The 24,271-nt window shown below is 26.8% G+C and overlaps 3 protein-coding genes across 4 annotated transcripts; all 3 read left to right on the forward strand.

Moving 5' to 3' along the window:
- Positions 1–110: 110 nt before the first annotated feature.
- LOC122850963 lies at positions 111–944 on the forward strand. Its single transcript, XM_044150004.1, has 3 exons — positions 111–117; positions 254–375; positions 462–944. Exons 1-3 carry the CDS (start codon positions 111–113, stop codon positions 891–893), a joined length of 561 nt encoding a protein of 186 aa, XP_044005939.1. The 3' UTR covers positions 894–944.
- A 14,814-nt stretch (positions 945–15,758) lies between these two features.
- LOC122852195 (RNA-binding protein spenito) lies at positions 15,759–20,331 on the forward strand. 2 transcript variants are annotated; one of them, XM_044151838.1, is made up of 3 exons: positions 15,759–15,859; positions 16,066–16,199; positions 16,657–20,331. In XM_044151838.1, exons 2-3 carry the CDS (start codon positions 16,075–16,077, stop codon positions 18,908–18,910), a joined length of 2,379 nt encoding a protein of 792 aa, XP_044007773.1. In that variant the 5' UTR covers positions 15,759–15,859; positions 16,066–16,074; the 3' UTR covers positions 18,911–20,331. The 2 variants fall into 2 exon arrangements, with proteins under 2 accessions (XP_044007773.1, XP_044007774.1); XM_044151839.1 differs by having other exon boundaries at positions 15,760–16,199.
- Positions 20,332–21,628: 1,297 nt separating this feature from the next.
- Positions 21,629–24,246, forward strand: LOC122852197 (uncharacterized protein C16orf52 homolog A). The gene is made up of 4 exons (XM_044151841.1): positions 21,629–22,051; positions 22,124–22,591; positions 22,698–22,910; positions 22,983–24,246. The coding sequence occupies exons 2-4, from the start codon at positions 22,489–22,491 to the stop codon at positions 23,168–23,170; spliced, it is 504 nt and encodes a 167-aa protein (XP_044007776.1). The 5' UTR covers positions 21,629–22,051; positions 22,124–22,488; the 3' UTR covers positions 23,171–24,246.
- The last annotated feature ends 25 nt before the right edge of the window (positions 24,247–24,271 follow it).

Raw genomic sequence — 24,271 nt, forward strand, 5'->3', positions numbered from 1 at the left:
TCGCTTGACATGCACCAACACTTACATCACGTATTAAAAAAGTCGTATAAAAAAAATTAAATATAAGGTTGCGATTTAAGCAGCAAATTTTAATGTATTCTATAATATAAATGTGGAGTAAAAAAACGAATAAATATTAAACTCAAAACAATATTATTTGTAAGATAATTTATTAATAATAATAACAATTATTAGGAAATGATTATTGATTAATATCAAGGCAAATAATTAACTAATGTTTTTCTTTTTATAGAGTTTATTTCACAGTCCTTGTCTAGAGAAGACTTGTACCAAGTGTTCAACAATTTTTTGCCAACACTTGATGGTAAAACTGTTCTAGATGTTGGTTCAAGACTTGGAGCTGGTTTATACGGTGTAAGAATAATTTTTTTTTGTTATTTTTAAATTTTTATATGAAATATATAAGTGTTTAAAATTGTTTTTTTAAATATATTTTTCAGGCATATGTTTATACTGATGCTGAGAAAATAATTGGTCTTGAAATAAATAAGGAATTGTGTGAACTTCAAAAAAATATTATTTGTAAATATAAAATGGATAAACGTGTTGAAGTTATGAACAAACGAATTAGTGAAGTACCAGATGTTTTAAAAACAACAGACGTTGTGGTTATTGTTAATATTATTGAAGACTATCCAACTCAAGCTGAACAAAATAATGTCTGGACTTTACTTAAAGAAAACTTGAAAAAAAATACCTATATAGTTTCAACTTATACTCTATCAAGTTATTTTACAAAATTAAATTCAACAATTAATGTTGATGATTGGGTAAAACAAGCTAAAATTCAAGAAATGGGTGGTGATTTTTTCAATAAAGAAGCTCAAGAATCTGATGAAGATTGCGAGCTATTTTGTTATCAAGTTTTGTAAAAAATTAAATAAAAAAGAATGATTGATTTTTTTACAAAAAATTTGTTAAATAGTTGACTATTTATATGAAGTTAAAATTACACTGACTTCATACTAATTAATTAACAAGACAAAAATAAACATCAGAAAAAAAAAAAAAAAATATTTTGCCTTGGCCAGGAATCGAACCTGGTTCACCCTATTCAAATTCTGAGGTGGGTATTCTACCATTAAACTACCGAGGCCGAACTACATTATGTAAGAATCGAAATTGTTTCATAATTCTACACTGCTAATGATATGAGTGTGACTAATGAAATAAATACATAAATTAAATAAAACAGTTTCGATTTTTACAGACTGTAGTTAGGCCTCGGTAGTTTAATGGTAGAATACCCACCTCATAATTTGAACAGGGTGAACCAGGTTCGATTCCTGGCCAAGGCAAAATATTTTTTTTTTTTTTTTTTTTTTTTAATATGAGTATAAAATCATAACACAACTGTTTAAAGCTATATTGAATAATAGTATTAAATATATGGTTTTTAAAAAATTAATAAATATCAAAAATCAAAAACACTGTATTGCTTGACATGCACCAAAACTTCAAATCTCGTGTATTACAAAGGGGTTTAAGAAAAAAAAAAAAAAAAAGATAATATTGCGCTTTAAGCAGCAAATTTTGATGTATGTATGTAATTAATAAAAATCTACTTGGGCTTTGCATATATACACTGATGTACGCGTTTACATGACAACAATAACGTTACGTGTGATCTAAGCAATAGCATAGATATTAAATTTAAAACAAGGTATTAACTAGGCATGATGACCTAAAGAATGCATATATAAGGCCTAACATAGAGTTTAAAAAAATATAATCATCAATACAATTATATCAATTAAATAAAATAAAATCCTACCTTTTTAGTGGATGTTCATCTTCCCACGATGATCATCATCAAAATGCGTCAAGGCCATGTAGTCGATCATGATGATTCTCTCTCTCTCCGATCAGCAAAGCCAAGTAGTGATTCATGATGATTCTATCAATGTTCCCACACACTAATCACACACTTTTTATTACTTTTCACTATCACCATTTTCGCACAGCACCACAATTACTTTTACACCACTTATAACACAAGAAACACCAATACCTAATAGCTCATATAGTTTATAAATTAGTTCAGTTTTTTTAATCAGTTTTTATGTTAGCTAAATTTTCAATATTTCATTGTTATTTACTTGATAATGAACTATTTAGTATCATCCATATTTTTATTTGAAAATGACTTATCAATTTCAAAAGAAGATTTCGAGTCCGGGGCTCATAATATTTTTTACACATTCACTTTGGTAGAGGCGGTAGATTCTTGCCACTCTACAGGCCAACATGTATTGCGTTTCGATTATGGTCATACACGGCTTATACCAAAAACAATTTTTTTCATATAATAATGCTTTACAACAATAAGTACATGTTCATCAATAGCAACAATGCAACATGAATTGGTACATTAAATAGAGCATCAACACCAATATCTCTAGCACCATATGATGCTCTTGACTTTTAATTTAAAATAAAAACCCATAAAGCTTGCTGATAAAAGCATATGAATCCATGAAGTGTTGGACTCATTTAGGCTTAACATTTTGTATATTCAAAGATTCAACATTCTTGAAACGTATCATGCTTTTGTAAAAAATTCATTTTGTTGCTGGCTTAGGTGTCCTGGTGTTTAATAATTGTTATATTAATTTTTCAAAGCACTTGGTAACACAAACTAAAACCAGTATACCTTATGACACTTTTTGGTATTTTTTATGTTATTTTTTAGCATACAAGTAATCTCAGTTGTCTCAATTATTTTTAATAATGATGTCAACCTCTTTTCACGTTTTCCTTTTTTTATTTTTTTCATCATGGAAGCTTTTGTGTATGTTAATTAACATATACTAGCGAGAATCATGTTTTTGCCATTGATTAATTTAATACAACTGTAACAATAAATTATTAAATTATTATTGAATAAATTTAAGACGATTTTTATTGTTAAAAATGAATAATTAAAAAAAATTACTTTACTACAAAATGATTTTGGCTTCAATGACAAACTAATTTAGTCATTTTTTTTATGTCCCAATTTTAATAATTGTGCTTGATGAATTACGTTGACACAATAAACGTTTTAGCCACATTATTTGGTATCTGTAAACATAAAAAATATTAAATAAACATTATGTTATAAATTTTTTTCAAACTGGAGTAATTATTGAAAACAAAAGATAGTTTATGAAAGTGATATTATTAAATTTGTGGTAAATAAATAAATAAATAATAATTAAACAAATGAATAAATAGTAAATGTACAAATAACAGATAAATAAATAATAAAACAAATAGACAGTAAATAATTGAATCTCAAAGTGAATAAATAAACATACTAAACACTGACAATAAGAACTGACAAATGCCTCAAACAATGGAAGATTGATATTGAAATATTTCATAATTTTTTGATTGTTATTAATGAAAAAAACCATTATTATACAACAAGGATGTTACAACAATGCTATATACAACAAATTTTTATAAATACTTATAAATAAATTGATAAATTCTTTCTTTGTAAAAAATGACAACCTAACTTTGAATAATTAATGTTTTTTTTGGCTTAATTATTGAAAAAAATTACGTAGTTATGTTTGTTTATGCACTAAATAATTAATAACAATAAAAAAACATAATATTTACATGTTATTTGTCGATTATTTAACAAACTAATAACTGCCTTTGTCAGCTCCAAGAGCTTTGACATGTCCATTAATTTTGAACAAAATTCACAAAAGTTTGAAATAATTTATATCACATTTTGTTCAGAAAAATTTAATTAATCGATTTAACAACAATTTATAATTAATTAACAATTATTTTTGGAAAAATTAGTGTAACACACTGAACGACACAGGTTTTCTCACTGGGTTTTCTCTCACAAAGTCGCGGCCATTTTGGATTTGAAAAAAAAATTCCTCGCGCCATCTAGCTGAAAAATTATCGACTATTTTTTGGTCGGTAAGTAGAAATTAAATTTAAATTTGAAATAATACTTGTCGTAATATAAAATTTGTGTACAAAATAAACTAAGTGCTGCTAAGTACTTTTCGTGATTCTAAATTCAACAAATAACTTGAATAGCAGCTACAAAAAAAAATTTAATTATATATTGAGTAATAAATTATAGTATGATTAAAATTATTATAAAAATATTACAATGTAGTTGCAATTGAATAAAAAAATAAATGCATACCTATAATTCAAATGTTCAAGCCATCGTGAGCTTCTGAGTCATCGGAAGTCATCGGAAGTCATCATGATTCACAAGTCATGTGTTGGCAGTCACATGACGGACTGACGACTGCGCCCTTTAATTTTTTCATTTTCAGTCCCATCAGTCCGCAAACTTTCCAGTCAGTTCGTCTTGAGCTCTTGCGGAGTGAACAGCACTTGAAATCGGTCGATTCTGGAAAATAGTCAAGAATTTTGGTTAAAAGTACTTAAAACGTATAAACTGCACGTGCAGCCTCGTGGTTTTTTAATTAATATTTTTTGATAGTTTTAGAATTATTTTAAAGAATTAAAATAATTTTAATAAATTAAAGACTTTTTTTTTCCATGCTTTGCATTTAATAATTATAATTAAATAATGTAAAAGTAAAGAAATATCAGTCTTTAAAATAATTGAAATTATTTTAATTCTTTGAAAAAAAATTTGTAAAAGGGATGCTAGAACAGACAAGACCTCCACGTGGTGCATCCCGGGTCATGCTAAGAAGTCTGTTAATCACTCGAGTGATCATTTTGGGGTAGAAATAAGTTGCGAATAATAGCGGTTTTGCGAATAATAGCGTTTTAGCGTATGGGTACTCAGCGTTATATATAAGTGTAAAAAAAATAATTTATAATTTATAACACGTATGTATTTTCAAGTGTTTCAGGATTTTATATTTTTCAGAATTTTCAAGGCTTTTTAGAAGACTCCCTGGGGCGCAACTTCTCCATGCAATTGCTGCTTTTCAAGACATCATGATTTTATTATTTACAGGTATATATATATTTATTTTCTGACATATTTTATTTTTGCAAGATTTTAATATTAATTATTATTTTTCAGGGTTTCCAGGATTTTACGATTTTCAAGGCTTCCAGATTTTTAAGACTCAATATTATTCACGGATTCAAGGTATATTTTAAGACTAATATTTTCAACATTTTCAAAACTCTAATACTAATTTGATATTTTCAGGATGTTCAGAACCATGTGAGGGTCATATTTCGGATGCAACAGGATTATATAGGATCATCGTCGTCAACATGCTGATGGAGGATTCCCGAGACAACTTCTTCGTGTTATGCTGCTGTTCAATGGACTCAAGGATTTAATGATTTTCAGATATTTAAAATTTTAATTTTTTTTTCGATTTTATGTTTTTCAGGACCATTAGGATTTTCAAGGATGCTGCTGTGAATCATTGGATCATCATCTACATGGCTTTGCTGAGATAATTTCATCGAATCGAATTGGATTGGATTACTGAGACCTCGACAACATCTACATGGCATTGCTGAGAGAATTACATCGGACTGGACTGGACTACTGGGACATACATATACTCCGGCGGGATTTTCATTTCTTCAGGCGTTTGCAATATATTTAAAATTTTAATATTTTTATAGTTTCATATTTTTCAGGATCATCAGGATTTTCAAGACTGCTGCTGCTGTGAATCATCTACTTGGATCATTATCTACATGGCTTTGCTGAGAGAATTATACCACGGATTGGATTGAATTTCGGGGACCTACACTTCGACAAATTCTACATGGCAATGCTGAGAGACTGGATTAGATTACTGGAGCTTATACGTCGACAATGAGGGGGAAAAGGTTTTGCTGTTGGCTGTCACAAGGTAAGTTCCTCTAGATCGAAACTGACTAGTTGTAATTATTAACCCATCCCAGAAAAGTGCTTTAAAAAGTCCTTGAAGTTACAAAAAAAAAATTATTGATAAATTTCTTGTAGCTTCTCGTCGTTCCAAACTGTTTTTTTATTTTTTATTTGTTGTTTAGATTCATTTTGACTTTTTTTTACAATAATTATATTAATTTTTTTATGTCAAATTGAATGGCAGTAGTGTGAAAGTCAAAATGGATTAACCCTGTCTTCCTCAAACAGAATAGACGGGGGTGATTAGGATGTATATTATTATCTATCGTAATAATTTATATTAGATAAATTATTACTCTTTTCCTTTCGCGATGTATGTTTGTATGTAAGGTTTTTTTTATTTGACGTTAAATGCACTTTTCCAAAAAAAAATTAATTTGAAAATTGATATTAATATTTTCGAGACTTGTTTTTTAGTATGTTTTTTAGGAATTTCAAGATCTTTCACGGACCATTTTCCGGATACGAGTGCACTCATTTAGGATCACCGACGTCACGATGCTGGAGGATAACTACCTGGACAACTTCTTCGCGTGATTGCTGCTGTTCGAGACTCAAGAATTTATAGTATTTTCAAGCATTTAATATATGTACAATATTTTAATATTTTCACGATTTTATCTGTTTTAGAATCTTCGAGACCTTCAAGATGACTATACCTGGGCCCAGCTTCTTCGTGCGATTAATGGATTTTAAGACTTGGGGATTTTATTATTTTCAGGTAATTTATTTATTTAATATTTAATATGATTAATATTTGCAACGTTTTAAATATTATTTTTCATTTTTCAGGATGTTCGAGAGCTTCTGGATGACAACCTACAGGACGCAATTTCATCGTGGGATAGCAGCTTTTTAGGACTTGGGGGTTTTATTATTTGCACACGGAGAAAAATTTTCAGCAAATTTTGCTATGGCGCCATATCATTGAGGGTCTATCTTCTGACTATTCAAATATTTACTATTATGTTAACAAAAATAATTTTGTCTCCTGAAAAATTAAAATGTACCATAGCAATTTATATAATGTTTTTTTTTTGCTATGTTCAGATTAAAAATTACAATGCATAAAGAAATTTTTACGAAGGCCAAATTTAAAAGTTAAAATAATCCAGCCTAAAAATTACATTGTACCATAGCAAAATATATATATATATTTTTTTGCTTTGTTATTCATAAAATTTCACAAGCCGGTTGCCAGGACAAAATTAAAATGATCCTCTGAAAAATTTACAATGTGCCATAGTAAAAAATTTAATTCTTTTAGAAATTTTCAATAGGTGTCACTGATAAATACAAAGCAACATTTAAAATTACAATGGGCCATAGCAAAAGCAAGGACAGACTCAGAAATTCAACTTCACACTTTTTAGCCGATTGCGCAGGCGTTCTTTGCTTATGTTTAATGAAAACAAACAAATTTGGATTTTAAATTTCTTTGGCGCAGGGATAACGCGTAGGCATTCTGTTCAAAGGTTTGGGGTTTAAATTTGCTGAGGTTAATTTATTGAAATAAAAAGAAATTTTTCAAATAAATAAATTATATGATATTGACAATAAAAATTTTTATATATTTTCTAAATGGAATTTATTTTTGCGTTTGACATACTGTATTTTATTATTTAACAAAAAATAATAGTACGCATACAGATATTTTTCTATTTCTAATATTTTAATTTCATCGAAAGATGGCGAGCTCAGCTATGGGCATTTAGGATTTGCTAGTTTTTTAGGACTCGTAGATTTTCTTCTTTGCAGGTAATTTATTTATTTATTATTTAACATAATAATATTTGTAACCTTTTAATATTATTTTCTAATTTTTAGGATGTTCGAGAGCTTCTGGATGACTACCTACAGGACGCAACTTCATCGTGGGATGGCAGCTTTTTAGGATTTGGGGGTTTTATTATTTGCAGGTAATTTATTTATTTATTATTTAACATAATTAATGTTTGCAACGTTCTAATATTATTTTTCAATTTTCAGGATGTTCGAGAGCTTCTGGATGACAACCTACAGGACGCAATTTCATCGTGGGATAGCAGCTTTTTAGGACTCGTGGATTTTCTTATTTGCAGGTAATTTATTTATTTATTATTCAACTTTTTTAATATTTGCAAGTTTCTAATATTATTTATTGATTTCAGGATTTCAGTGGACTCATTTAGGACTACCGACGTCGCGATGCTGATGGATGACTACCTAGACAACTTCTCCGTGGGATTTTCAAGAATCAAGATATTTAAAGTGTTCAGTGATAGTGAAAGTGTTAGTGATATAGTGAAAGTGAAAGTGTTAGTGTCAGTGATAGTGAACGTGACAGTGATTTAGTGATAGTGGCATAGTGACCTTAAAATGTCCTATCACAGCGAGCTTTTATGCGTTTTATATCGTTTATTTTTTTTTTTTTATAATTTATTTAAAATATATCTTCAGCTATGAGCGCTCATAGCTGAAGATATATTTTAAATAAATTATTAACAATATACCTGCAGCTATGAGCGCTCATAGCTGCAGGTATATTTTCCGGTTTTTTTTTATGCGTCGCGACGAATAAGTACTTGCTGCTATGAGCGCAATCGGGTAATTTAATAAGCGTATCGAAATATTTTCTAGCTGCAGCTAGAACGCGTGCGAATAAATTGCGTAGCGTTAGTGGATTAGGTCTATTGGAGATACCACTTTAAAAAAAACGAGCCAATGTGTCTTACCTCTTGGGTGGCTGGGAAAAGACACGTAGAATTTAAGTTGAACAATTATTAATTTATCATATGTTTTTTTTTTTTTTTTTTACAGCTAATTAATTTCATTTGTTCATTTATTTATTTATTTTTTTTGTTTTTATTTATAGGCTGCGTATAGTGAGTATTAATATTACCATGAACTATAGTATTTTTATTTCAGCTAACAATTAATTAATTTGATAATTTTTCCAGCAAAAAAAAAAAATTGTTACAAATTTGTCAACTAACACGATTTTGCCCTGAGGGCTGAGTGTGAGGTCGATCTTTTAATTTTGCTTTTTTTTTTCATTTTTTTATTTTCTACAAGAAGACTAAAGATTTGTTGAAATATTTGTTATTAATTTAATATTTTGTTTCTTATTTTAGCATGATGTTATAGTGTCGAAAATTGTTGGGTCGTAATGCTGTCATTTTTTTTTGTTTGTTGTTGTCTGTATGCACTGATTGCAGTCATTAAAACAACAGACTTCAAATACAGCGAAAAAAAATCACGCATTTACAAGGGCAAATATAATTTATAAATAATATTATTATTATTGTCAATTTAAAATGAATTACTTGTAACAGGTATAATTGCTTACAGAAAAATATATTAATTGTGGATAAATAAACAAATAAAATATTGTTATTAATAATGTAATGTATTTTTTTCATCAACAGATGGGAATGAATCTACTTGGAACAATTTATCATGTGTCTATTTATCAGCAGAAGTAGTAAGATTGATTTATCAACGTGATGATTTATAAAAACTTAACCAAGGGTATGTTGCATCACTTTTTGCTAATAGTGCACTTTGATGGTAACTATATACATTTTATCGAGGTAAATTATACTTAGCTAGCTATTTTATATTTCAATAATTAATTATTAAATCATTGAAATAAGGGCTTTTTTTTTTTTGCAAATTAATTAATTCGTGTTATGTGTAGTTACAACAACTGATATAATAAATCCATTGGATATTGTACGAGCTAGACTACATGCAGGTGCAACGATTAGACAGTATGTGTTAGGTATTTAAAATATTGAAAAAAGTCTAAGAATATTTGCCAAAAGTTTGTACAGTCACCATGTTTTTGTTTATCAATTATAGTCGGTTATGAAACTATCAAACGTTAGAGCATTTATGATGAATATAAACGGTATATTCGTTGGTGAATTTTAACATTTATTTAAATATAATATGACTGTTGAAATTTAATTATAAAACAATTTTTTTAAAGACAGCAGTGAATGAATCAAACAGCAGTCATTACTTTTAAGTAATAGCTAATTGATGATGAATTTATATTTGTGTTAAACAAATTACAATCGAATAGCTTTATTATAAATAATAATTATTTATTTATTAAATAACTATTATTATTTTATTTAAAATTATTTTAGCAATTTTGTCATTTGATATATTAAATTTTTATCTTTTTAATAGAATATTTATTATCAAAATATAATTCATTTGATTTTTAGTTGCATGCATCCATTATTTTTTTTTTTCTTTTATTAATTATTGTTGTATTAAATTTAATATAATATTTTAAAGCCTATCAATAAGGTGAATTGTTTGATATATTAATTAATTAGTTGCGCTCAAAGCTGCATGTAAAAATAATATAATGGGAGGATTTCTTTCAGCAAAATTTTTGCATGGAGCTAGAGTCGGTCTAAGTATAAATTTTTTTTTTTCAATTAAATTATCGCATAATACATAAATCAGAGTAAAAAAAAAAAAAACAGCATGATGGTGTTTTAAAGAAGATCATAAATGCAATCATATGAATACAATTAATAATTAAATAAAATCCTACCTTTTTAGAGGATTTTCATGTTCCCACGCTGGTCATCAAAATGCTCCAACACCATGTAGTAGTTCATAATGATTTTATCTGATCAGCAGTACAGCTTCAATGATCACACACAACTTAAACATTTCATGAACACAAAACACTGATCATTTTTTACCACTTTTACACCACATTATAGTTTATAAATTAGTTTAGTTTTCTTTTTTCTATATTGAATTATTTTTAATATTTTATTCTTGTTGGTTTGATAATTCACTGTTTAATATTATTATATTTTTAAAATAGTATTTATTTATTGTATTTATTTATTGTCATTATTTTAAAACAATTTATCACTTTGAAAAGAAGATCTCAAGCTAGCTTTATAATATTTTCAGCATTCTTTCTAGTAGAGGCATATCTTTCTTGAAATTGTAAAGAGCAACAGGTCGTTCGATTATGAGCAACAACCGCGGCTTATCAAAGGAATTTTTCATAAACATTGATGATAAAGCTCTACGAAAACAAGTAAATGTTCACCAATAACAACAGTAAGTGGCACATTTGAAAGAGCATAAAATCAATCAATACCAGCACCATGTCATAGTATTCAATTTTGTAGTTAATCAAAGATTCATCATTGTTGAAGCATTATATCATGTGGATGGTTTTGATGCATTTTTTTGGTGGTTCAAGTGTACCAGTCTTACATAATCGTTGAATTATCAAATAGTTTATAAATAATTTACTTAATTTTTAAAACACTTGGTAAGACGACTAGTGTCAAAGTACTTTATAACACTTGGATTTCATTTAAACTAGACATTTTTTTAGTGTAATTGCACATGCAAAATGTCAATAGTTAAGCAATGATCTGTAACAATCAATTATTATATGGTAAATACTTTGTTTTATAAAAAATAGAATGAAATAACTCACTAGACTTAAAAATGATCTTGGCTCCAATGACAAACCAATTTAGTCATTTGTTTAAACTCATTTTTGAAAATGTTAGTTGATTAACTGCATTAGCACATCAAATATTTTAGCCATACTTTTTGCTATAAACAATAGATTAATTAAATGAATATTATGGTATAAGTATTTTTCAAATAGGAGCAATTATTAGGAACAAAAATAATTAAGTAATGATTTTTCATTATCAAGGATTTATCATTGTCGAAGCGGTTTTTTTGTTACTTTGTTGCTGCTTGAAGTTTACCAGTATTTCATGATTATTAAATTAACAAATGATTTATAATTAATTTTAAAACCACTTGGCAACACAAACTAAAATCAACGTACCTCATCATATACTCAGCATAAAAACCATTATTAATTTTTTATATTGTATCTTAACATACAAGGAGCCTCAGTTGTTTCAAGTGTTTCAAATAATGCAGTAGCTTTTTTTTCTTCATCATTGAAGCTTTTGTATATTTTATTTCCATATTAGAAAAACTAATGTCTTTCCCATGGATAAGTTTGATGTATCTGTAACAATAAATTATAAAATCGTTATTGGGTAAGCATAAAACTATATTTTAATTTTTGAAGATAAAAAAAGTAACTCACTTTACTCCAAAATGGTTTTGGCACCAATGACAAATCAATTTAGTCATTTTTTTTTTGTCCTACTATTAATAATTGTATATTATGAATTTTAATAACACATTAGACGTTTCAGCCACACTTTTTTGGTATCTGCAAAAATTAAAAATATTATATAAACATTGTGTTATAAATTTTTTTTTCAACTGGAACAATTATTGACAGTAAAAAAAGAGTGACGAAAGTGATATTATTGAATTTATGTTAAATAAATAAATAAATAATTGAACAAATAAAAAAAAAATAGTAAATGTGTAAAAAAAGACAAATAAATAGTAAACCAGCAGTAGAAAATCAAGTCTCGAAGTTAAAAAATGAAGACTAAACACTGACAATAAAAACTAACAAAAGTTTCAAACAATGGAAAAGTAATATTGAAATAGTTGACATTTTTTTGATTGTTATTATTAAAAAAACCATTATTATACAACAAGGATGCTACAACAATGCTATATACAAAAAAATTTTTATAAATATTTATAAATAAATTGATGAATTATTTGTCTTTGTAAAAAATGACAACCTCACTTTGAATAAGTAATGTTTTTTTTGGCTTAATTATTGAAAAAAATTACGTAATTATGTTTGTTTATGCACTAAATAATTAATAACAGTAAAAAAACATAATATTTACATGTTATATTGTGTTATATGTCGATTATTTAACAAACTACTTCAAGAGCTTTGACATGTCCATTAATTTTGAACAAAATTCACAAAAGTTTGAAATAATTTAGGTATATCACATTTTGTTCAGAAAAATTTAATTAATCGATTTAACAACAATTTATAATTAATTAACAATTATTTTTGGAAAAATTAGTGTAACACACTGAACGACACAGGTTTTCTCTCACAAAGTCGCGGCCATTTTGGATTTGAAAAAAAAATTCCTCGCGCCATCTAGCTGAAAAATTATCGACTATTTTTTGGTCGGTAAGTAGAAATTAAATTTAAATTTGAAATAATACTTGTCGTAATATAAAATTTGTGTACAAATAAACTATAAGTACTTTTTTATGATTCTAAATTAAACAAATATCTTGAATAACAGCCCAAAAAAAAAAAAAATTTAATTATATATATTGAGTAATTAATATTACTACGATTAAAATAATTATAAAAATATTGTGATGTAGTTGCAATTGAATAAAATATCGTTGCGTCGCTATGCTGATGGAAGACTCCGAGACAACTTCTCCGTGTCATTTATATACAGAGATAGTAATATATAGTGTGATATCTAAAAATGTCCTATCACAGCGAGTGATAGTGACGCATAGTGAATATTTAATATTTATCCCTTTTTTAGTGTTTAATTTTTTTTTATATAATTTATTTAAAATATACCTGTAACTATGAGTGCTCACAGCTAAAGATATATTTTGAATAAATGATTAAAAAGATACCTGCAGTTATGAACACTCATAGCTGCAGGTATATTTTTATCGGTTTTTTTTTATGAGTCGCGACTGATCAGTAATTGCTAGAGTGAGTATAAGTGCTTATACCCACTCTAGTAATTGCTGCTATCAAAACTCGCACATGTCCGGGGTAGAACATTTTTAGTGAATTAGGTCCACCGCGAAGATGAAAAAAAAAACCCAGTCTAGTGTCTTACCTCATGGGTAACTTGGAAAAGACATAGAATTTACTTTGAATTAATTTATTATGTTTTTTAGTTCAACTATCATGTGTTTATTTTTTTTTCAGCTAACTAATTTTATTTATTTATATATTTTTTTTTTGTTCTTATTTATAGGCTGCGTCCGGTGAGTATTTTTATTACAGCTAACTAATTGAATACCCGTTTAATCAAAATTTTCAAATTTAATTTTGTATGGTATAAATATTTCTCAGGCATTACTCCGATTTTCTCCGGTATTAGTCATTACTCTGGGTTTCTCCGGCATTACTCCGTTTTTGGCCTATTACCGGAGAGTCGGAGACGCTATACAATAATATTATTTTTCTTTTAAAACAAACAAATTTATTTTAAATCATTATTTTAATTATTAATACATTAATAATGAGATAAATAAATAATTCAAATAATGATTTAAAATAAATAATATACAACATGTTTGTATATTTTTTTGTAATTATAGATAACTATGAAATTAATTTGATAAGAATTTGATATTAATTTGATAATTTTTCCAGCAAAAAAAAAAAATTGTTAAAAATTTATCAACTCATACGATTTTGCCCTGAGTATGAGGTTGATCTTTTAATTTTTTTTTTTTATTCTCCACAAGAAGACTATAGAGCTGTTGAAATATTTGTTATTAGTTTAATATTTTGTTTCTATAGTCTAATTTATAAATAATATAATTATTGTCAATTTTGAAATGAATTATTTGTAACAGGTATAATAGATGCTTACAAAAAAATATATTAATTTTGGATAAATAAGCCAGTAAAGTATTGTTATTAATAATGTAATGTATTTTTTTCATCAACAGATGGGAATGAATTCACTTGGAACAATTTATCACGTGCCTATTTATTAGCAGAAGTAGTAAGATTGATTTATCAACGTGATGATGTAAAAGAACTTGACCAAGGATATGTTGCGGCCCTTTTTGCTAATACATAGTGCACTTTGCTGGTAACTGTATACATTTTATCGAGGTAAATTATACTTAACTAGCTATTTTATATTTCAATAATTAATTATTAAATCATTGAAATAAGGGCTTTTTTTTGTAGATTAATCAATTAGTGTTATGTGTAGATAGGTATCACATTAATTTATATAAGCCTAGGCTGGTACATTTGGTGGTTTTATACAACAACTGATATAACAAATCCATTGGATATTGTACGAGCTAGACTACAGGTGCAACGATTAGACAGTATGTGTCAGGTATTTAAAATATTGTGGGTTAAAAAAAGTCTAACAATTTTTACTGAAGGTTTATCAGCAAGACTTGTACAATCAGCATGTTTTTGTTTTTCAATTATACTTGGATATGAAACTACCAAGCGATGAAGCATTAATGATGAATATAAACCATATATTCGTTGGTAAATTTTAACATTCTTTTAGATATTATATGATTGTTTGAATTTATAATTAATAAAAGAAATTTTTCGACAATATCCAAAGACAGCAGTGAATAAATTAATTTTAGCAATTTTGTCGTTTGATATATCGAATTTTTATCTTTGTGATATATAGAATATTTATTATCAAAATATAGCTTACTTGATTTTCACTTGCATGTATCTATCATTTTTTTTGTTTATTGATTATTGTTGTATCTTACAGGCTGAGAAAATTAGAAAAAAAAATAGAAATTATAATCCAAATTGATCAGTATAGTCTTTGTAATTTTAATTTTATATAAATAATCAACAATTTTTTGTAAAAAAAATTAATCATTCTTTTTTATTTAATTTTTTACAAAACTTGATAACAAAATAGCTCACAATCTTCATCAGATTCTTGAGCTTCTTTATTGAAAAAATCACCACCCATTTCTTGAATTTTAACTTGTTTTACCCAATCATCAACATTAATTGTTGAATTTAATTTTGTAAAATAACTTGATAGAGTACTTATACTCATATTAAAAAAAAAAAAATAAATATTTTGCCTTGGCCAGGAATCGAACCTGGTAATAAGAATAAAGCCGGCTTTACAATTTTACATAGTATTTTTCCCTAGAAAAAAACACTAGATATTAATGGATGATTCATTCACCAAGAAGGGTTTGGCAACATTGTGTTGGTGTGCCCAACTAGAAGCTGCTGTAAACCACAAAAGCCAAAGCCATCGACGCCATTTTCAAAGAAAGATTTTTATATCTTTAATAATTAGTCGAAAAAAAGTAACAAAAATAATAAATTTAATTATTCATATTAAAAACAAATACAAACATAATTTTTCATATATATTTTTAATTGTAGTAACTAAAGTATTACGTTGAATAGCTGTGTTAATTATTATCATTATTTTTTTTAATTAATTTAATTTTTTTTTTTTTTTTTTTTTTATTTTCTATTATTCGTCTAATTTGACTGGGATATATAAAAGTCAGCGTTGATGATTGGAATTCCGCGTGACGACCGGCACAAGATCACGGTTAAAATCCGTAATAATATGAAGCGGAGTCCGAGTCGAGATTCACCACCTCCCCGTGTAAAACGGAGCAGATCATCCGTTGGACGGTATGTGCATTATATTGTTATTGTTATTATTATTATTGCTACATTGTTGTGTTGAGGATTTTTTTTTTTTTTTTTTTTGATCAATTGTTGTAGTGTTATTAGTTTAAAATTGTGTTATGATGAGTTTAGTTTTCAAGGCCACTCAAGTTTTTGACAATTAAATTCTCAACAAAGTGAAAATTGTTTGATTGTTTGTTGATTATTTGACTGTCATTTAGTGTTTGTAACAACAGTTTTGTGCTTTGTTTATATTTAAAAAAAAAAAAAATTATTTATTATTATAATGCGTCATTAAATTAATTGTTTAAATAAATAATATTGTGTCAATAATTGATGATAAAAGTGTGTTGAAAAAAAAAAAAAAAATACATCAAGCTTCAGTTATCATGAAAAATATATATGATAGTTTAATAAATGTAAATATTTATAATTTAATAATGTGAAATGTGTAATTCAGGTATGATGAATCAAGTGACGAAAGGATAACACCAGATAGAATGCGTCGTCGTAGTCGTGGTGCAAGAAGTCCAAGTCCATTACCTCGTGCATCATCACATGCACGTTATGTTGAATCTGGTTCTCATAGAGAAGAATATTTACGTGCACCACCACGTGAAATACCACCAGAACGTCAATATAATTATAAAGTATTGTGTGTTAGTTCAATACATCCAAAAGCAAGTGATGAAATAATAAAAGATACATTATATCGTGAATATAAAAAATTTGGTGAATTTTCAATAAGAATATCACATGAACTTGAAGAAAGAATAGCATTTATATGTTTTCGTAGTTCAGAAGATGCACGTGATGCAAAACATGCTAAACCACGTGTTGTTATTTATGATAAATTATCAATTGTTGAGCCAGTATATGAACGTCCAGAAACATATAGACGTCCAAGATCAGTAACACCACCAGAATATGATCGTTATTATGCAAGATCACCTGGTCCAGAAAGAGCTCATCGTCCAATGGAACGTTATGAACGTGTTTATGGACCACCAGTTGGTATACCACCACATGGACGTGAAATGAGACGTGAAGTTATACCACCACCACATCATGAATTTGTACGTCCACCAATGCATCATGGACCACATCATCCTGGACCACATCATCCAGGAGGACCACCACATCATTATGGTCCACCACGTCATATGATGATACGTCATCCAGCTCATGCAACATTTGAACGTATTGAAAATAAAAAAGATAAATTTCCAAATTATTTACATCATGTACAACCAGAAGATGATCCATTAGCAACACGTACATTATTTGCTGGTAATTTAGAAATAAATATTGGTGAAGAAGAATTAAGACGTATATTTAGTAAATATGGTATTGTTGATGATATTGATATTAAACGTCCACCACCAGGTACTGGTAATGCATATGCATTTGTTAGATTTCAAACACTTGATATGGCACATAGATGTAAAGTTGAATTATCAGGACAATATATTGGTAAATTTCAATGTAAAATTGGTTATGGTAAAGCAACACCAACAACAAGAATATGGGTTGGTGGTTTAGGTCCTTGGACATCTGTACCACAACTTGAACGTGAATTTGATCGTTTTGGTGCAATTAAAAAAATTGATTATATCAAAGGTGATAGTAATGGTTATATATTATATGATTCAATTGATGCTGCACAAGCTGCTGTTAAAGAAATGCGTGGTTTTCCACTTGGTGGTGCTGAGCGTAGATTAAGAGTTGATTTTGCTGATGTTACACCTGGTTTTGGTTTTAAACCACGTCCATTTTCAGAAGAAAATCCACCAGCTGAATTTCGTCCAAGACCAACTGCTGAATATGAACCACCATATGAACCATATCCAACTGAACCACCAGAATTTAGTGGCTATGTACCAAGAGGTTTTAGAGGTAGAGGTGGTTCTGGACCATGGCATGATCGTCGTGGTGGTGGTAGAGGTGGTGGTGGACCGTATGGTCGTGGTGGTGGTGGTGGTGCATATCCAGATAATTATGTTAGAGATGAACCTGATTGGCCAACAAGAAGACCACCACCTGAAATTGAATATGAACCACCAACAAGAACAGTACGTAGATCAGTATCACGTGAACCAGGTGTTGATCGTTCACGTTCACGTTCACCACGTAGACGACCAATTGATTCTGATTCTGATTCTGAAACAGCAAGAACTGGTATATTAACAACATCAAGAACATTACCAGAAGTTGCTAGAAAATCAATTGCTGTTTGGCAAGGTGCATTGATACTTAAAAATTCATTATTCCCAGCTAAATTTCATTTAACTGATGGTGATACTGATATTATTGAAGCACTTATGAAAGATGAAGATGGTAAACATATGTTAAGAATAACACAAAGATTACGTCTTGATCAGCCAAAACTTGATGATGTATCAAAAAGAATTCAAACATCAAGTTCACATGCAATATTTTTGGGTTTAGCTGGTTCAAGTGCTGCAATTACAAATGACGATGCAAATGTACAAACAAGACCTTTAAGAAATCTTGTATCATATTTAAAACAAAAAGAAGCTGCTGGTGTTATATCATTATTAAATAAGGACACCGAGGGTACTGGAGTACTATATGCATTTCCACCATGTGCATTTTCAACTGAGCTATTAAAAAGAACTTGTCCGAGTTTAAGTGAAGAAGGTCTCAAGGAGGATCATTTGGTAATTGTTGTTGTTAAAGGTGGTAGTGCCTAAACTTCCCTCTCTGACGACATATGATAAATTATATATTTTACTTTCATTATTATTATTATTTTTTTTTTATATATAACAATCATTTTTTTTTTTATATAGTGTTTATACTCGACTTTGTCTCGATGCATACACACATTATTTAATTTTTTTTTTTTTTTTTTTTAAATCAAAAAACACTGCTTCTTCCCCATTTTTCCTGTCACTTTAAAAATATTTTTGTCTATGTTATCTGACAGCAACAGTCGTTCAAAGAAAAAGAAGAAAAAAAAAATATTATTTTTCTTTTTTTGTTTTTCTTTTTATCATTAACGACATTTTTATTTTTTCTTTTTTATTTGTTCAGTGATTAAAAATACTCAGCACTATTTTCATTGGCACAAATCATTTTCACATATTTATATCGTTAAACAATCATGCAATAATTAATAACAATTTTCTTTGAAAAAAAAATTGTTATAATTAATTTTAATAACAAAATAGTGCTGAGTTGGATAATCCTGTAACTAAATGTTACCATCTTTGTGTAAAAGGTCAGATATAAAAAAGAAAAAAGTACCTGGTGAAGCTTTGTTTGCATTAAAAAAAAAAAAGTAAATTTAATTGACTTATTGATAAAACAAATTAAAATTGACTCAAGTATCTTAAATTAATTGATATAACAAGGCTTCACCCGAAACAAATTGACAATTAAATATATTATCAACCAGCTTAATCAACATTGATAAATAATAATGATTCTTTTTTTTATTATCTTCTTCTCGCGATAACGTTTTTTTATCAGAAGATTAATGTGTGATGTAAGTTGAGTGATTGTGTTTATAAATGAGAAAAAAAAAAAACAAATTAACATATTGTTCAAAGACCCACGTGAAAAATAAAAGTTTTAGTTTTATAATTGTCAAATTGTGAAATAAAAAAAATATACTTATATGAAAAAAAAAATAACAGATATGAAATTCGCGAGCAAAATTATATAAATTTTTTTATTTTGCGTTAGTTTTTTTTTCAAATTATGTGGGTCCAGTGGTGGTGAATGTTTCAAGTTAATTAGATAAAAAAAAAAAGTTTGTGACACAAGAAAAATAGTTTAGTTTTGGTTTATAATTAAAAAAAAAAAATAATTAAAATAACAAAAAAAATAATCATGTTTTTACTAATCAGTTTAGAAAAAAATGAAAATTTAAAAAGCAAAAAGAAAAAAAAAATATGATAAATAACACAAAATAGTAATGATGATAAATATGATTGTGAAAATTGTCATTATTTTGGTGGTAAATAAAATTAATATTAATGATTTTAATAAAAACAGTGACAACGTCAATCAAATATTATGAATAAAATCATAAATTACTGATTAAAATAGAGAAACAAAATGACCACAAAAAAAAAAATGAAAAATTTAAAATGAAAAAATAAATTGTGTACAGTGATGTAAAAGATTTAAACGAAAACAAAAAAAAAATATGTTAAAGTGATTGTTCGTGTACTCGTCAACGTCTCAAAAAGATAGGACAATAATTTGCACGATAAATAATTAAATTTTTAAATTTATTTTACATTTTTTTGTTTTAAATTAAATTTTCAGAATCAACAAACAACACACAAAATAAATAATATGTAAAATGTAATGATAGATAAATTATTATCGACTAAGTATGTTAAACATCAACAAAAAAAAAAAAAAAGTGCCCGATTCTTGATGAGCGTTGACGAGCCAAGGTGCAGTGTAACAAGTGTATTATGTGCGTTTGATAAAAAAAAAAAAATAAAAAAATAAACGCAAAATTTAATATTGGAAAAATAATAGATACCGCTATAAATGCCAGAAAAATAAATAATTGTGTTTAATTTGTTTGACGCCCCAACGATGATGATGATTATGTTCAACAATTAAAAAAAAAAATATATATATCAGTTGTTTTGGTTCACCGATTATGTTTGTTCCAGCATTCGTGTTGTTCAAGTGAAGTTAATCATTCTTCATGTTATGTTTATTTAGGTTGATCAAGAAATTTATCCACACAGATTAAATTATCAAGTTTTTCAGTTGTTGTTTGAGTGATATATTTAAAAAAAGTTAGCTGTGATATGAAAAAAAAAATAATGGAAATAATTATATTGTGGAGTGTCAGATAGTTTGGTTTTTCTTTGTTTATTTTTTTTTATTTTTTACATAATTAATTATGATGATGATGATTGTTTCAAATTGGTGGGTTTCATAAAAATGTTTATCACAGTTTTAAATTTAATTGTTATTTATATTTGAGTTATTCAGGTATTGTTGTTTTTTTTTTTAACAATGATGATGATGTTGATCTTGAAAAACATGAAAAAAAAAAAGTTTTGTAAGTTGTTTTTTCTCGTGTTGGTTGTTTATGTATTCTTTCGTGAAATTAAGTGAGTTGTTTTTGCTGTTGATTATGGAGTTATTGTTATCATTGAAATAATTTAATTTCTGATGATTATTATATATTGATTAATTAAAATATTTGGATACAAAATACGAGTGGGTAAGTTTTAACAGGGAACAAAAAATGTATAGGTTTTTATGTTTCAGATGATGATTTCAATATTCTAGCTGATTTATTTGCACTGATGCTGATTTAATTAAAATTCATAATTTACAGTAAATGTAAAATAAATAAAGTATAATAAAAATATATAAAATATTTTGATAAATAAATGAAAAAAATAATTTATTAAATTGTTATGTTTATTGTTGTTTTCTTTTTTAACACCTGTTAAAAAAAATTATCACCTGGATTCATCAACATTATTTTATAAGCTCAAGATGACTACAAGATTCAAGATTATTGTTTTTCAGGTCTACATAATTTAATAGCTATGAACAAATTAAAAATAAAATACATCTTGAAAGATAAATTAACATTTGGCAGTGTGTTACTGAATAATTTAATTAAGAATTTATTGATTGCATGTCTTGTTGGTTCCTGTTGAAGCTTTTTAAAGTTTTTTGTCATTAAAATAAGTTATTGATAGTAATTAACAACCAGCTGTTTTTTATCTCAAGAAATCATTGGTATATTGATCATCATCACACCAAAATGACAATTCAATTTCAGCTAGTTGTACCAGGTGATAGCAATGAGTAACATCTAGAAAAAAAATCAACAAAAACAAGTAAGTAAAAGTTAAAATAAAATAGTATAAAAACAATATAATTATCTTTAAAAAAATCAATGAAATTTTTAGAACAAGTTTGTCAAATATATATCCATGTTGAGTCAAAATTTCATAATAATTGTCCAGCTAGATAAAAAGATATTGGAATAATTATTTCACCATTTTGTTTATCAACAAACCGTAAATCTTTTGATACAACAGAAATCATTATTATCGACCCTGTGTATTAAATGACAGCTGTCATTTTCTTTTCATAATAAACTGTGTTTTTCTCTCTGAATTAACTCTTATATTAATTAGCATGTAAACATTGAAAAAACAAATCGAAAAAAAAAGGAGTAATATAAATTTGACTGCATTTGACAGTGCTAATAACTGAATGAATAAAAAACACACATCCAGAGTTTAATAATTTACAAAATTAAAAAATAACAATGGATAAATTAACAGTGATATCAGGTACACTATTTTTTGCTGCTGATATGTTTGCTGTTGCAAGTTTATCAATGCCTGATTGGATTATAACAGATGTTGGAGGTAAAAATATAATTAATTTAATGTATTCTAACCTTATCGAAACTTGTCACAAAATATTATTGTTAATTAACAAAATAAAAATAAAACAAATAATTATTATTTTAAGGTGACATAAGGCTTGGTTTAATTTGGACATGTATGACTTTGTATAATCGTCAACAAGTTTGTTATACACCAGATTTACAACCCGAATGGCTTCTTACATTGGCATGTATTTTTGTTGGTTGTATATTAATAACAGTAACAATTATTCTTCTTATATTTTCACACTGGGATCGTCAAGTTGTTCCTTATGCAAGATGGGTTGGTTTTACAGCAAGTAAGTTAAATAAATAAATTATAAACAACAAAAAAATAATTTCAATTGATTATATTAATTATTTTTTTTTAGTGGTATTATTTTGTCTTGCTGCTGTTATATTTCCAATGGGTTTTCATATTGATGAAATTGGTGGACAACATTTTCAACTTCCAAATTCTCATCAAGTTGGAATATCATATATTTTATTTGTTTTATCATTATGGATTACAGTTATATCTGAATTATTTGCTGGAAAAGTATGCTTACCACATTTCTAGCTAGGATATGATGATTTTGTTATGATATTTTGTGTATTTTTTATATTTTCTCCATTACTTATAACAGCAATATTAATAGCACATCGTGATAAACAGCATCTAATTACTATTGATACATAAGCTTTAAAAAATTTTATAAAATAATATTTATTAACTTACCTATTAAAAATTTAATTTATTTTTTAAATAATATACATTTTTCATTATTATTATCAAGTCATAATTTAATCATTTATTTTTTATTTTAAACTAACTTGTCAAGTTATTATATTTATTACATAGATAAATAGTTATCCTTAATAAATACATATGGAATGATGTTTAATTAATCACATAATTAAAAAACATGCTTTAAATATTGTACAATTAAATCAAACATGTACATAGCAATTAAACCATATGGTTGATGACTTTGTTTTTTACCTTATTAATTCCATTATATATTGTACAAAAACATGAATAAATTTTTTTATATATAAATAAATAATATTGGACGCAAAAAACATGAGGTTTATTTATTTTTGATTATCTATTGAGCCTAATTTTAATTTTTTCTTTTCTTTACACAAATATTTATTACTTGTCATGATGATTGGCAATATTTTTATTATTATTTCAGCAATATTTTATCATTTTTTTTACTATACAGTTGTGCTTCCATTTTCTCGTTCATGATTGATGATTTGAGTTAGTGTTTGTCCTTGACCAAGCTGTAGCAAAAAAAAATTACAAAATTTTCTCAATTAACAATATTTATTATTAATCAATTTTTAATGAATGAAAATAATTTATGACAAATTTAAAGTGTCATACGTACCATGCAGAAAATTTTGAATACAGCATTTATTTTTTATTTTTGTTTTATTTTGCAAAAAAAAGGTAAGCAAGTGTATGCATAATTATTAAAAGAAAATTTTTTTTTTTTAATCAATTGAACAATGTTTAAAGCAAATTAATTAATAAAATTTGTATATGTATGTTTTGTTTTTTTTTTAAATAAAAATTATAAGAAAACAAGGAAAAAACATTTTTGGCATTTGATAATTGATTTATTAATAATTCACGTGTCATTCATCATAAGTTAATAATAAGCAAAATTAA

Source organism: Aphidius gifuensis, linkage group LG3 (genome assembly GCF_014905175.1).
Source record: "Aphidius gifuensis isolate YNYX2018 linkage group LG3, ASM1490517v1, whole genome shotgun sequence".
NCBI lineage: Eukaryota > Metazoa > Arthropoda > Insecta > Hymenoptera > Braconidae > Aphidius > Aphidius gifuensis.

What these genes read in the sequence shown, in the direction of transcription:
- LOC122852195 (XM_044151838.1), top strand. Translation starts at nt 16,075, where the DNA reads ATGATTGGAATTCCGCGTGACGACCGGCACAAGATCACGGTTAAAATC. An exon ending in AGCAGATCATCCGTTGGACG is followed by an intron (nt 16,200 to 16,656) that starts GTATGTGCATTA and finishes TGTGTAATTCAG; the next exon opens with GTATGATGAATCAAGTGACG.
- LOC122852197 (XM_044151841.1), top strand. Translation starts at nt 22,489, where the DNA reads ATGGATAAATTAACAGTGATATCAGGTACACTATTTTTTGCTGCTGAT. An exon ending in GATTATAACAGATGTTGGAG is followed by an intron (nt 22,592 to 22,697) that starts GTAAAAATATAA and finishes TATTATTTTAAG; the next exon opens with GTGACATAAGGCTTGGTTTA. An exon ending in ATGGGTTGGTTTTACAGCAA is followed by an intron (nt 22,911 to 22,982) that starts GTAAGTTAAATA and finishes ATTTTTTTTTAG; the next exon opens with TGGTATTATTTTGTCTTGCT.
- LOC122850963 (XM_044150004.1), top strand. An exon ending in TTGGAGCTGGTTTATACGGT is followed by an intron (nt 376 to 461) that starts GTAAGAATAATT and finishes TATATTTTTCAG; the next exon opens with GCATATGTTTATACTGATGC.